Source organism: Brachionichthys hirsutus, unplaced genomic scaffold (genome assembly GCF_040956055.1).
Source record: "Brachionichthys hirsutus isolate HB-005 unplaced genomic scaffold, CSIRO-AGI_Bhir_v1 contig_439, whole genome shotgun sequence".
NCBI lineage: Eukaryota > Metazoa > Chordata > Actinopteri > Lophiiformes > Brachionichthyidae > Brachionichthys > Brachionichthys hirsutus.
Window position 1 is genome coordinate 30,584 of NW_027180549.1, and position 13,446 is coordinate 44,029.

The window sequence follows — 13,446 nt, forward strand, 5'->3', positions numbered from 1 at the left end:
GAATCCATTTGACGTGTAATGAAGGTGCTAAAAGCTATGTAACGAGGAAAATAAAGGGCACGGCTTCAAGGAGGACTCGTTCATTTAAATAATTCAGAGGGTAACTCCTCAAACATCGACCCTTCCAAAACCGAATTTTAAACTATCATCTGGCAAAAAAAAAAATGTTTTCCCTTTCAACGACGTTTCAACCACAGCTGGTAAGCCGGCAGGAGAGCTAGCTAGCTAGCTAGCTAGCTAATGTGTGACCTTTTGGCAACGTAACTGTATTTGACATTTGGATTACAATGCCTTTGGATAATTGTTATATATGAACAAAATGTTCTGTTTATCGTTTTTGGAAGTTTCTGCTCATCTGAATGTTAGCAGTTACGAGCTAGCGGAATAATCGTCGCTCGATCGGACCATTCTTGCGTCACACGTAGGTTCGTTCTTGAGGGGGGGGGGGGGGGGGGGGTCACGTGTTGTTTATGTTTTGTGAAGAGTAGGCTCGAAAGGTTACAAGCAGGGTTATTAGCATGCTGCGTGGCGCATATGTCTGACGTAAGAACGCTTTTCGTTGTTAGCCTGAATAACAGCTGCGCTCCTGTCTGACAGATCCACTTTAGACCGGCTGAAACTGATTTCTGTTGAAAGACTTGTGCTTCTTGTGCTTCACCTCCGCCCTCCCCTCCTCTCCTCTCCTCTGTTCTGTCAGATGAATCTGCCTCTGAGCCAGCTCGTCAACGCCCTCCACTCCCTGAGGAACTCCGCCACAGCTTCTGTGCAGGCCCTGCAAAGAGACTCGACAGACAACGGCGCGTCTCTCAAAGAGGCGAGGCGGAGACCATTTTGCCATTTTTGTCTGACAAATGTTGAGAGTTTTACTTATGTCATCTTTCCTTCGTAGTCCAACGTGGATCTGAGGGATCTCGGCCTGTCGGAGGTCGGGGCGAGCGAGCTGGACGAGCTGGTCGGCAGGTTACTGCCTACGTTAGGACCAGGAGAAGCCCCTACTCAAGTTCCGACAGCATGGAGGACGAGTCACGTTTCTTCAGGCAGCTTTTTCCTCAACAAGCACGGTGAGCGGCTTTATTGTTTTTGAAGTTGAAGGATGCGAGACTATTAAAGGTAATGTGAAAACATTTTTTTTTTTTTGTCCGACAGGGTTTCTTCACACAAAATTGGGTGGCTTGGGCTCCCCGATATTCCACCGATCGTACCACAGTCCTCTAAAACAAGTTTTCTCAGAGCTGCAGTTACTTCCTGGTAAGAAATCCACTCTCATTGCACTCAGGATATGGCGTTCGACGTTTACGTGGTTTTCTCTGTGTCCAGTTTGCGTCCAGAATCGGGGTTTCAAGACACTCAAATCAAGAACCAGAGTAAAGGAAGCTGCTTATGACGGTCCGGTGGACTCTGAGCCCGACATATTCCCGAAGGTCCCGGAGAATTTGGGTCACGATTAAGTCATTCGGCGTCTGAAGAGGACGATTGCTTAAAAGCTCTCCGTGTGTCCCATCGCAGGGGTTGCTTCAGAGAGAAACGGGACTCGAAGCGCATTCGCTGGATCAAACGTTCAAACGGAGCGACTTTACATACGAGCAGCAGGTCGTCTTTAAGAGTGGATTCGCCGAGGGCGTAATGATGTCTCGGGAATTGAATCGGAAGGAAAGGAAGAAAGGCACGTATCGCAGCAGGTGTCCAACGCCGAGTCCGTCGATCCCGGGATCGATTCAATGAACTCCTTTGTCTCCGCTCTGTTCCCCACAGTCTCGCTGAGGAGAACCGGATATTTCCTCCTGCTCGTCTGCCTCGCCATTTATGGCTGGTCAAGAACCAATCAATATTTTTCGGGTAAATGCTCCTCGTCTGACGTGACGTTCAATTCGTTTCCCGTGCTTGCAACTAAACGCGCTGAGCGCCGGTGTTTATGGGATTTTGCAGTGATGTTCCGAACGGCGCCTGGCTCGGACTCTCCGCTCGGCTCCAACCAGATGAAGGACGTGACGTTTGAGCACGTCAAAGGAGTCGATGAAGCCAAGAACGAACTGCGAGACGTCGTCGAGTTTCTCAAGAATCCTCAGAAGTTTACTGCCCTGGGTGGAAAGCTGCCTAAAGGTCTTTGATCTTCTCTGCTGTAGTTCTTGCTAGCCCGAATCAGGATTCGAGCGGATCACTCTGGTCCCGTGTTGATTTCGTTGTTGCTGATTATTGGCTCCTTCTGCATTTTCTCTCAGGGATCCTCCTCATTGGTCCGCCAGGCACCGGGAAGACTCTTCTAGCGCGGGCCATGGCCGGAGAGGCCGACGTGCCGTTCTACCCCACCTCCGGATCGGAGTTCGATGAGATGTTTGTGGGCGTTGGGGCGAGCCGAATCAGAAACCTTTTCAGTAAGTTCCCTGAACGTGAGAATATGCGAGCGGCCCTTTTTAGGATGCATCTTGACAGGTACGATGCCTCGTTGTTGTTTTTGTTTTTTTTTGGTACGGCTTGCAGAGGAGGCGAAAGCGAACGCACCGTGCGTCATCTTCATCGATGAGCTGGACAGCGTCGGTGGAAGGAGGACGGAGTCTTCTCTTCATCCTCACGCCAGGCAATCGATCAACCAGCTGCTGGCTGAAATGGACGGGTCGGTTTCCTGGTTTTAACTCTTTAAAAACTGCTCAGTGTGAATAAAATGTGGGCCTTGCAGAACCTTTTGCTTCCTGTCATTAATGATTTGCTGTGTTGCAGGTTTAAACGAAACGAAGGCGTCATCGTTCTTGGCGGCACAAACCTTGCAGAGTCTTTGGATCCGTAGGTTTTTTTTTTTTTTTTTACGTTCATCTACAACCTTTTCTCGTCGTTCTGCTTCGATATGTGACGTTGACCTATTTTTTTGTCACACTGACTTTAAATATTTTATGTAAACTGAAAAGCATCCAGCAAAACAAAAATAGGGAAGAGAGAAATCTTCATCAAGACTTCATACATTTTTCTCCGTTTCTTTTTTGCAACCTAACCTTCCTTCTTAGAGCCTTTTTTTAAAACGCCATTTTACTTCTTCTCTTTAGGGCACTGCTAAGGCCAGGAAGGTTTGACGTACATGTCACGGTCCCTCGTCCTGATGTGAAAGGACGCACTGAAATTCTCGAGTGGTACCTCTCCAAGGTCAAAGTGGACCCCGGTGGGTCTCTGTGTATAATATCAGGGATGCATATTAAAATGTCTGACAAAGCAAAAAGGCAGCAAGCGTTTTTATCCTTGACTTGATTCCCATCAGCCTTTTTTAAAGCATTCAAAGCTGCATTCATTTGCAGTAAAGGGACGCCATTGTCTCCTGCCCCCCCCCCCCCCCCTTTTTTTTAAAGGCATCATTGTCTTTTGTGTTTGCAGCTGTAGATGCAGAGATTATTGCTCGGTGCACGACGGGCTTCTCTGGAGCGGACCTCGAGAACCTGGTCAACCAGGCAGCCCTGAAGGCGGCCGTGGACGAGAGAGAGATGGTCACAATGAAGGAGTTGGATTTCGCCAGGGACAAGATCCTCATGGGTGAACAAGCAGATCTTTTCTTCATGCATTTCAAACGCTGGGCATGAATGGGAGCTTTTAATCCTCGTCACTCACGGTCCTTTTTTATTTTTGCCCTGTTCTCGCCAGGCCCCGAGAGGAAGAGTGTTGTCATTGACAATAAGAACAAGACCATCACCGCTTACCACGAGTCTGGTCACGCCATTGTTGCTTATTTCACCAAAGATGCAATGGCCATTAACAAAGCCACCATCATGCCTCGAGGAGCCAGTCTTGGACATGTGAGCCGGCGTCTTGTGGCTTAACCGTGTTTTTTTTGTGTGTGCCGCTTGTTCTCGTAACTGAGCTGAGCGGGATCATCCTGGTCTCTGTATTCCAGGTGTCCATGATGCCAGAGAAGGACGGCTGGCACGAGACCAGATCCCAGCTGCTGGCTCAGATGGACGTCAGCATGGGCGGCCGGGTGGCAGAGGAGCTGATCTTCGGAGCCGACTACATCACCAGCGGTGCGGGAATGCGGAATAAACCGTTGAATAGCCGGCACATTTAAAAACTTGCATTGCAAAAAGATGAACTGCGATTTGACCAGATATTTAAATATCATTTCTAGACGCACGCGTTTGTTTACACCCCCGGTCTCGCGCTTCTGCTTTCAGGCGCGTCCAGCGATTTTGACAGCGCAACCAAAGTAGCAAAAGGGATGGTGACCAAGTTCGGCATGAGTGACAAGGTAAACTTTAAAGATGCGATCGCGTCCGTTCGGAACACAAACATCTGTTCAATTCAGCCCATCTGAGGATGCGTTTCGCTGCAGCTCGGTGTCATGACCTACAGCGACGTGACGAAGCAGAGCCCGGAGACGCAGGCCGCCATCGAGCAGGAGGTCAGGCTCCTACTGAAGGTGAGCGTTCTCAAATCGACGCTGTAGCTTTGTTCAAATATTCTATTTCAAATTCAAACTCCTTTCATTTCCTCACAGGACTCATATGAACGTGCCAAAAACATCCTGAAGACTTACAACAAGGAGCACAAAACGCTGGCTGATGCCCTTCTAAGATACGAGACTCTGGATGCCAAGGAGATCCGGATGGTGCTGGAGGGGAAATCTCTGGACCACTAGACCCCTGGGGAGACATTGTAGACGTTTAATCATATGTGTGTATATATATATAAAGCTGTGCGATTGTGCACAGGCCTTTTGGAGGCATCTTTTTGTATCCCTCTTACTCTGTGTGAAGATGAAATGGAAATGTTTTTGTTTCACCCCTTTTATGGGTTTGCTTTCCCCTAATTTCCATTTCTCTTGTGTTTGAATGAGAGACGACTTGGGTTCACAATTTCTAAGCGCTTCACACTTTAATTATTAAAAATGACAGCGCGATCATCACAATATTTTTTTTTTAGGTCACATTTGGGGCTAAAATAACTTTTTAAAGCAAATGAATTTGACACAGATCCTGATTAATGAGATGATTTAATTGATGTGCTTATGTAGGATCCGTGAACATTGGAAAATACTTCCATATAGAATGTACTATTTGGCTGTCGTGTGCCGCTGTTCATTTTAGGGTTTCTTTTTCTCTAAATTGGGTCATTCCGCTTCATCTTCCATACACAATGTTGCTTCCTTAATTATTTAAGTGCCCAGAGATGTTTGCTTATTCTTTTTATTTTGTACTTATATAGCGATCGGCCCTCCTGTCCTACTCTGATGACAGCACAGACTGATAAATAAGGGAAAGTGTGTAAATAATGTAAGAGTGGAAATCGATTGATTTTGTGCTTCTCTTCTTTTGTATAAAGTCCATCTTGAAGCTCAAATAAACCCAAAAAGCGTGTCTCCCTCTTTCTGTTTCTCAGGACACTGAGCTCTTTCATCAGTCTGGCTGCTGCCTTTTAATGATCAACCTGTAATTACTGGGTTTAGTTTCAGACCTTTAACAAACCGGGGCATTATTGAGTCCGCTAGTGCCTTTCCAACATCTTTATAAAGGGAGTGCGGTGCAGAGGCAACCAATCAGGGCAAAACTCCGCTTTGCCATGGACAGGCTGGGAACTTCACCTCGGCTTCTGGAATAGAAGCCTCCAGTGCGTCTTGGCTCCCATCGAGATGGAGGAGGAGGAGGATGGCATGGCTGTTATTGGGATCGGATGCAATTTCCCTGGAGGTTTGGCTTGCATTTTAAGTTTAGCTTGGTTTATTCCGCTTGTGCCAAAACGCAACTGTAACTGGGTTTGTGTGGTGGTGGATGTTTTAGGTGAGGGGTTGGACAATTTTTGGAGGGTTCTGTCGGAAGGGAGGAACTGTGCTGCTGATATTCCAGCAGAGAGGTTTGACGCCTCGCTCTGGTACAATGCAGAGGAAGGCAAGCCAGGAAAGACGCAGACGGCCAGAGCGGCTCTTATAGAGGGGTAAGGATTGTCTCACGAGAACAAATGTCCATCGTGCCACTGAGAGACGCTTGAATTATAATCTTTATATTTTAGGTTCAATGAGTTTGATCACAGGTTTTTTGGCATTCCTGAAGTCGAGGCGGACTTCATGGACCCACAGCAGAAACTCCTTCTGCAGTGTACGTACAGGGCATTGGAGGACGCGGGAGTGGCGATGGAAGACATCAGTGGAAGCAGAACGGGGGTTTACATCGGTGACAGCTGTTCCATGGTCAAATTGCAAGCACAATTTTGTGATGCAGTTGTGACACGCGCTGTGCTTTTCTGACGGTGTTGCAGGTGTGATGAACAAGGACTATGAGATGATCCAAAATAACAACGCAGCTGCAATAACCCACTACAACGGAACGGGGACGGCAATGAGCATGGCTGCCAATAGGGTGTCCTTCACCTTTAATCTCACGGGCCCATCTTTTGCCATTGACAGTGCCTGCTCGTCATCTCTGGTGGCGCTACATCTAGCCTGCCAGGCTATCAGGCAAGGTATTAAATCAAGATTTCCCTTCCCTCTTTATTGTCGTGCCGGTCAAGGCATTGTATTTTAAATATTTCAGCTTTCATTTCACTGTTTCAACTAGGAGACTGCCAGATGGCTCTTTGCGGCGGTGTCAGCTGCATAATCGAACCGAGAGTGTTCGTCGCTCTCAGCAAAGCGAGGATGATCTCACCGGACGGGACAAGCAAGCCTTTTTCCAGCCGTGCAGATGGCTACGGTAGAGGAGAGGGCTGTGGCGTCGTTCTCCTGAAGCCTCTGGCAGAAGTAAGCCATCGCAATTATTTCTCACAGTCATTTCAGATCGTTTATAGATTCCGTGCCGTGTGTGACATCGTGCTATTCTATATGATGAAGGCCATTAAAGACTGCAACAAAATATGGGGTGTCATCAGCAAAACAGCAGTCAACCAAGACGGTCACTCGGTCACCCCCATCACCAAACCATCCGTGGTTCAACAACAGGAGCTGTTGGAGAGGATCTACTCAGAGACTGACATTGCAAATGTCCAGTACATTGAGGCGCATGGGACTGGAACGCCAGTTGGGGATCCAGTAGAGGCAGAAAGCATCTCAAATGCCATCGCTAAAGCTAAACCGCCAGGTTCAGCCACGCTGCGGATTGGAACCGTGAAGGGCAACGTTGGACATACGGAATCTGCTGCGGGAGTGGCTGGACTCATTAAGGTACTCCTGATGATTAAGCATGCAACTATAGTTCCTTCAGTTTCCTACTCAGAGGACAGTTCCAGTGTCGATGTAAAACGACTGGGCTTAAGTATTCCCACTGAAGCCGAAAGGTGGGAGGCAGGCGGATCGTTAGGACGGGTGGCTGGGATCAACAGTTTTGGGTTTGGCGGCACAAATGCCCATGCGATTGTAAGAGAGCACAGACAGACCAGCATTCCCACGCAGATTCCAAAATGTGGTTCGAATCTCTTTGCAATATCTGCAGAATCTGAGAAGTCATTTGTCCTGTCCATGGCTGACACTCACCAAAGGCTTCGTAGCGATCAAACAATTGACTTGCAGGCACTGTCATACACGTCCGCATGTGGGAGGAGTCATTCTAGGAACAGGTACAGGAAGGCATTCCTGGCATCTTCCCTCGACGATTTGCAACATCACCTGGCGTCTGCGGTGAAAACCAAATTTCAGGCAATAGGGTCTGATGTGCGAGTGTTTTTTGTGTTCTGTGGAAACGGAGTTGCCTACAGAGGAATGTGCAAGCAGCTACTGAGACGGGTTCCTGCTTTCAGGGATAAGATCCGGGAAGTTGAGAATCTCTTCCAGAGTCATAAAAGCATTAACATCGGTCAGTGGCTTGCTGCTGAGTGCGATAGCGATGATTTCAACAGACCAAACATCGTCCAGCCGCTCCTTTTTGCTATTCAAGTTGGCGTTGCCGCTCTCCTGAAGCAATGGGGCGTCAAACCTGACGCTGTGATCGGACACTCTGTCGGTGAGGTCGCCGCCGCTCAGTGCTCCGGCCTCCTGTCTCTTGAGGATGCTGTGAAGGTGTTGCACCACCGCAGCACTCTTCAAAGCAACGTAACAGGAGGGAAGATGCTTCTGGTTGGCAATGTGGCTGTGGAAAAAGTATTGGAAATACTTCCAGATTTTTCTGGAAAGATTTGTGTCGCAGCGTTCAACAGTCCCCAGTCCTGCACGCTGTCAGGGGATTCGGGTTCTATTGACGTCCTCCGTCAGAGGCTGTGGATCGACTTTCCTGAGAAGAATCTTTTCCTCCATGAATTAGATGTACCAACAGCCTATCACAGCCACATGATGGACCCTATACTAGAGGACATTGAACAAAGTATTGATCCTTTAGATGCCAACCAAGTGGAATCCAAACTGTTTTCAACAGTGACTGGAGATTGTTGTTCCGATGGGGACTTCAGAACAGGCAAATACTGGGCAAGAAACATCAGAGAGCCCGTTTTATTTGAACAAGCACTCCGTGCTGCCGCTAAAGACGAGCAACCAAAGAGAAAGGCGGTGTTCGTGGAGATCGGACCTCGTAGGTCTCTCCAAAGGAGCATACATGAGACTCTGGGAAATAACGCCACAGTTCTTTCGTCAATCCAGCCAGAGAAAGATTATGACACAATCTTGTCTACTGTTGCAAAGCTCTTCGAATTAGGCATCAATGTTGACTGGCATCAGGTCTACAGGGGTTGTGAGACATTGCCCACAGCGTTTCCAGTCTATCAGTTCGTCAATACAAGAAAGGAATTGAATTTTGAAGCTGTGAGAAACGGTGATGAATCCCCTGCTTTTTCTTCTCATACGCTCATATCCCAAACGAGGCAGGGCAATAACGAATTCACGTGGACGCCATCGTTAGATACTGCACCGTATCTTTGGGAGCATAAAAACAACGGTGTCCCGATTGCGCCAGGGTCTTTCTATGTTGAATTAGCTTATGCCTCAATTGTGGCAATGTTAAAGCCAAAGAAACCGGTTTCTCAGCTCCAGCTCAGCATAAGGTTTGAGAGTCCATTTACTTTAAGCGCAAGCTCTCACCAGTTTAAAGTTATAGTGGATCACAGAGAGAATGAAGCTTCTTTTAAAATACAGTCTCCTGTTGCAACACATACCTCTGGCACATACAGGTGCACAGACGGCCAACCCCTGTTAGAGGAACCATTCATTTGTCTTGACATGATTTTCCAAAGGTGCAAAACAGTAATGAAACAAAGAGAAATATATTCAATTCTTTCACAGGCAGGTTTCGAATATGGCCCGATCTTCAAACAGATTGATGATGTGCATTTTGGAGACGAATTAAAGGAGGCTGTTGCTGCGATTCAAGTGCCTGGTGAACTTCTAAAGGACCTTCATGCCTATTTTATTCACCCAGTCTTATTGGACAATTTCATGCAAATGACAGCTGTGATCGCTATGAGACAGTTAAAGGCAAAGCATGGATTCCCCTCGGCTATTTGTAGCGTAGTCATTTCAAGACCACTGCAGGAGAAAATGGTCATGTATTTGCGAGCCACCAAAGAGACGCCAGACTTCCTCGAGGTATGTGGTAGCTTTTCCACCAAAGAGGGTCATGTACTGGTGGAACTTAAAGGGGTGAGGATCTCTTTTTTGGGCAATTGCTCAGAGTCTATGGAGTCACACTTCTTCCACAATGAAATATTTGAAATTCCACACCAGAGTGACCTGCAAAATTGCCAAATCAAAGCTATAGTTTTTAAAGACCAACTTGGCATCGCAGAAAGACTCGGGCCATACATGCATCCAGATTCAACTCTTGTGAAGAGCAGAGAGCATTGGATGACAGAGCAGATTCGACATGTAGTCTTCCAGTCACTGAGCAACAATATGGATTTGGATAATGTCCTCTTCATTTGGGGTGCTGAAGACCTCAGCCACCTTTCATCTGAGAAGATACTACGTCGCTTGGCAACTTGTTGTGAGCTATTTCGTCAGATTGTTTTAGCTCTGAAAGACAGTCAACGCTCCGTTACTGTCCATGTCATAACCTACAGAGCGACAGACACAATCGTGGACCATGTCAATCCAGGTTTTGTCCTGTCTGGGATGACAAGGGCTTGTGCCGCAGAGATACCGGGTCTCTCTTTTCACCTTATTGACCTTGCTTCTGTAACCAGTGAGGACATTCAAATGTTGGTCCATGTAGTAAACACCTTTGAACAACACGAAGTCACAATCAGCAAGGGGCAAGCATTGACAGCAAAAATAGAGCGGACGCCCATTAGGGTGGAGGGTTCCCGGGAAGAGGTTATGCAGCCAGTAGATGTGAACAACTTTATTCTACAGACAACTGACCCATATAGCATGGCTCCCTTGTCCGCCATGGCCTCTGACTCCAATGTAAATGTTCAAGAAAAGTCAGTAGAGATTCAGTTGAGCAGAATATGTGTGCATTCCTCTGACTACTTTCCCATCACCATTTCAAATATGAACTTTGGCAAGACAATGTATTGGAGTACGCACACATCACAGACCCACAAACTTCTCTCTTTAGATTTTACTGGCATTGTCAGAACTGTTGGGAAAGGGGTTTCTAACCTAAGAGTTGGAGATCAAATTGCCTCATGTTGCCCAATAACTGCCTCTGCGAGGATTATGATTCCTGAGGCTGTATGCTACAAGACAGAGACATTCCCGTTCCTGAAAAAGAATCCATGTGTGTCGTACTTCGTACTGGCATGGGAGATCCTGCAACGAAAACTGCCCGAGGTTAAACGGCAGCGTAGGAAACTGATCATCGTCTCCTCTAGCTCAGCCTCCGCTCTGTTGAAAGTGTTGGCTCTCACAGCTAACAGGTCAGGCTGGAATGTCTCCTCTCTGGCACATCTCAGAGGTCAAACTCAACTCTGTGAGCAGAGTCACGCGCTTGTGTTTCTGCCCCCATTTGATCTCTCTTGGCAGGGCATGCGTGACATTGGTGGGCATGATAGACATGTTGTTTTTGTATGCAGCGATCTCATGTCATCGTCTCTTCCTGCAAACATGTTTGTGGTGAAAAATGAAGGCATTCATATCCACAAACTCGATGTGGTGAATGTTCTCCAGAGAGCCAATTTGCAAGCACAAAACAGGAAGATATCCAACTGGTTGCTGTCTTTACGTTTCGATGCGGCATCTCTACCTTTGAAGAGGGAAACCTTTCAGTTATCAAGCACAACAGAGCCTCAGACCAATGTCGAGTCCTACTTCACAACGAAGACAGTCAAACAAGTTGTTCTACATCATAGAGAATCTGACTGCCCCGTGTCTGATATCCCTTTGATGACAAGGCCTGGATTACTGTTTAAGCAAAGCTGCATTTATATTGTAACTGGGGGGCTCTCTGGTTTGGGACTTGAGACAGTAATATTCATTGCCAAAAATGGTGGAGGCTTTATTGCAACGCTGTCGAGAAGATGTCTGACTGATGAAAAGCGGTGTGAAATGGATATCATTAAGCGAAGATATGGGGTGAAGATCATGAACGTCCAATGTGACGTTTCTGTGTCAGTGCAGGTAGTGGATGCAATCTCAGAAATTGAAGAAACATTCCCCTCTTGTCCAATCAAAGGAGTGTTTCACAGTGCTGCAGTATTACACGACGCTTTGATCGAAAACCTTGATGAGTCCCTCTTCCGAAAGGTGCTGCAGCCCAAAGTGAGCGGAGCTCTAAACCTTCACAATGCAACTCTTCACAGCCAACTGGATTTCTTTGTGTGCTACTCCTCCATTTCTTCTTTCATTGGAAATCCATCACAATCTAATTATGCAGCAGCCAACTCCTTCCTCGACACATTCTGCCATTATCGGAGAAACCGTGGACTTGCTGGACAGTCCGTCAACTGGGGTCCTTTGAACCTCGGTCTCTTATTGAATAGAGAACATTTCCAAAATTTCCTAGAGGCAAAAGGGATGATGGTAATGGATGGGTGTGACATTCACGAGGCTCTTGAAAGGTGTCTCCTAATGAACAGGCCACAACAAGTCATATGCAAGTTCAACTTCAAAACTCTGAACGTTCATGTACTTTCCCAAAACGCATCCCTCAGAGAGCGGCTGTCTGCTTTGGTGGAAATGGAGCTAAAAGATTTGACAAATGAATCCGGGGTTCAGCTTTCATTGTCCCCAGACAAAAGTTTGAGAAACATTGTCAGTGACATCAGCAATATGAGTGTAGATGATCTGGATGACGACGCAGCTCTGTGGACACTGGGCATTGACTCTCTGCTGGCCATGACTCTGCAGAATAAACTTTTTCAGGAGACGGGTGTGAACGTACCTTTGGTTAGATTATTGGATCCCAACAGCACACTGGCCACTTTGCAAACTGCAGTTAATAATGGATAATTGTATAGGCTAATTGATATCATGAACATGAAAGTTTTTTTTTTATGCAAATATTAATTCACTTCAGTTTTTTCATTGTTTGCTGTATTCTTGATTATGAAATCCTGTAATTGTATTTTGCAGTTAGAAACTATACTGTATGTTATCCCTCTTTGTACCCACTTGGCTCAGTCACATGTTGAATGCAGTGTTGAAAGTCTTGTGATTTTTATTCTAATAACTTTCTATTAAAGAGCTGCACAATAACTTATTACTGTTGTTAATTCAGTTGTAGGTTAGTGAAATAAATGTTTTGCATAAATGCTTGATCATGTGTTAAATCATGTTGCTGATTTACATTTTTATTTTGAAAAAGTTGTCAAGGGAAAATTGTAGCTGCTTTTCAGATGTGTGAATAAAATGTGTTCAAAATGGCAGCATCGGTTGGAACGCCTCATTACACGAATGTGTTGTAAATGTAAAATCAAATGTTAGAAACAGGCCTTGACAAAAGAGAGAACACAAAATTAATTACTAAAAATAAATTTATTTTACATATTAGCAGTTAGCAGGGAGAGACACGCTAGTTTTGACACAAGACGAGGTGAGCCGAATCACCTGATTGACCCAGTTCCACGAATCAGACTCCTGGAAGCTTAGATCTGAACATGCATGCAGTCATCACAAAAGAGCAAGTTGTTTTTTTGCGCTATGAAGAGGCAAAAACATATTATATTATGAAATATTTTGGCCTGAAAACAAGAATGAATTTGTTTCTTTGAAGCAAAAAGTAAGAATGTTTTGTCCATGTTTTGTCTATGAACCAAGAGAGAGGAGTGAAATAAACAGATAAGATCATCTGACTTCAGCATTATGTGAACACAACTTTACAGACCCAGATATTTACAGACGAGCTTTAAAGTTACAAATTCATCGCACTTAAGTAAATAAATAGAAAAAAATCTACTTAATTTACATAGATGAGAATTTACCAACCAATGAATTCCATGTCTTCTTTGCGAACATTTCCCAAAACACAATGAAATATTGAAAACTGGGCACGTATCTAAAACAGTGGGTAAAATAACAATGCATATTCAAAATACAATACCCAAAAGAATACAGCTATTCATTTACAATAAAGACAGCAAAATAAAAAAATTACTGAAAGGATGGTGTTATTTTGCAAG

At 45.7% G+C, this 13,446-nt stretch overlaps 2 protein-coding genes across 3 annotated transcripts; both read left to right on the forward strand.

The window, feature by feature from the left end:
* The first annotated feature begins 78 nt into the window (after positions 1 to 78).
* LOC137915910 (ATP-dependent zinc metalloprotease YME1L1-like) lies at positions 79 to 5,330 on the forward strand. 2 transcript variants are annotated; one of them, XM_068759032.1, is made up of 18 exons: positions 79 to 200; positions 698 to 814; positions 890 to 1,061; positions 1,147 to 1,248; positions 1,318 to 1,421; positions 1,507 to 1,603; positions 1,753 to 1,836; positions 1,927 to 2,100; positions 2,220 to 2,372; positions 2,479 to 2,611; positions 2,716 to 2,778; positions 3,036 to 3,148; positions 3,358 to 3,513; positions 3,622 to 3,773; positions 3,872 to 3,998; positions 4,149 to 4,222; positions 4,307 to 4,393; positions 4,472 to 5,330. In XM_068759032.1, the coding sequence occupies exons 1-18, from the start codon at positions 165 to 167 to the stop codon at positions 4,610 to 4,612; spliced, it is 2,085 nt and encodes a 694-aa protein (XP_068615133.1). In that variant the 5' UTR covers positions 79 to 164; the 3' UTR covers positions 4,613 to 5,330. The 2 variants fall into 2 exon arrangements, with proteins under 2 accessions (XP_068615133.1, XP_068615132.1); XM_068759031.1 differs by having other exon boundaries at positions 1,507 to 1,663; positions 1,753 to 2,100.
* A 272-nt stretch (positions 5,331 to 5,602) lies between these two features.
* LOC137915913 (mycocerosic acid synthase-like polyketide synthase) lies at positions 5,603 to 12,702 on the forward strand. Its single transcript, XM_068759035.1, has 6 exons — positions 5,603 to 5,660; positions 5,751 to 5,904; positions 5,980 to 6,140; positions 6,226 to 6,429; positions 6,525 to 6,706; positions 6,797 to 12,702. The coding sequence occupies exons 1-6, from the start codon at positions 5,603 to 5,605 to the stop codon at positions 12,275 to 12,277; spliced, it is 6,240 nt and encodes a 2,079-aa protein (XP_068615136.1). The 3' UTR covers positions 12,278 to 12,702.
* The last annotated feature ends 744 nt before the right edge of the window (positions 12,703 to 13,446 follow it).

Bases quoted from the DNA above. Each gene is read 5' to 3' on its own strand.
- LOC137915910 (XM_068759031.1), top strand. From the start codon at position 165: ATGTTTTCCCTTTCAACGACGTTTCAACCACAGCTG. The intron at 2,101-2,219 runs GTCTTTGATCTT...ATTTTCTCTCAG, and splicing joins GGGTGGAAAGCTGCCTAAAG to GGATCCTCCTCATTGGTCCG. The intron at 2,779-3,035 runs GTAGGTTTTTTT...TCTTCTCTTTAG, and splicing joins CTTGCAGAGTCTTTGGATCC to GGCACTGCTAAGGCCAGGAA.
- LOC137915913 (XM_068759035.1), top strand. From the start codon at position 5,603: ATGGAGGAGGAGGAGGATGGCATGGCTGTTATTGGGATCGGATGCAAT. The intron at 5,905-5,979 runs GTAAGGATTGTC...TTTATATTTTAG, and splicing joins AGAGCGGCTCTTATAGAGGG to GTTCAATGAGTTTGATCACA. The intron at 6,430-6,524 runs GTATTAAATCAA...TGTTTCAACTAG, and splicing joins CTGCCAGGCTATCAGGCAAG to GAGACTGCCAGATGGCTCTT.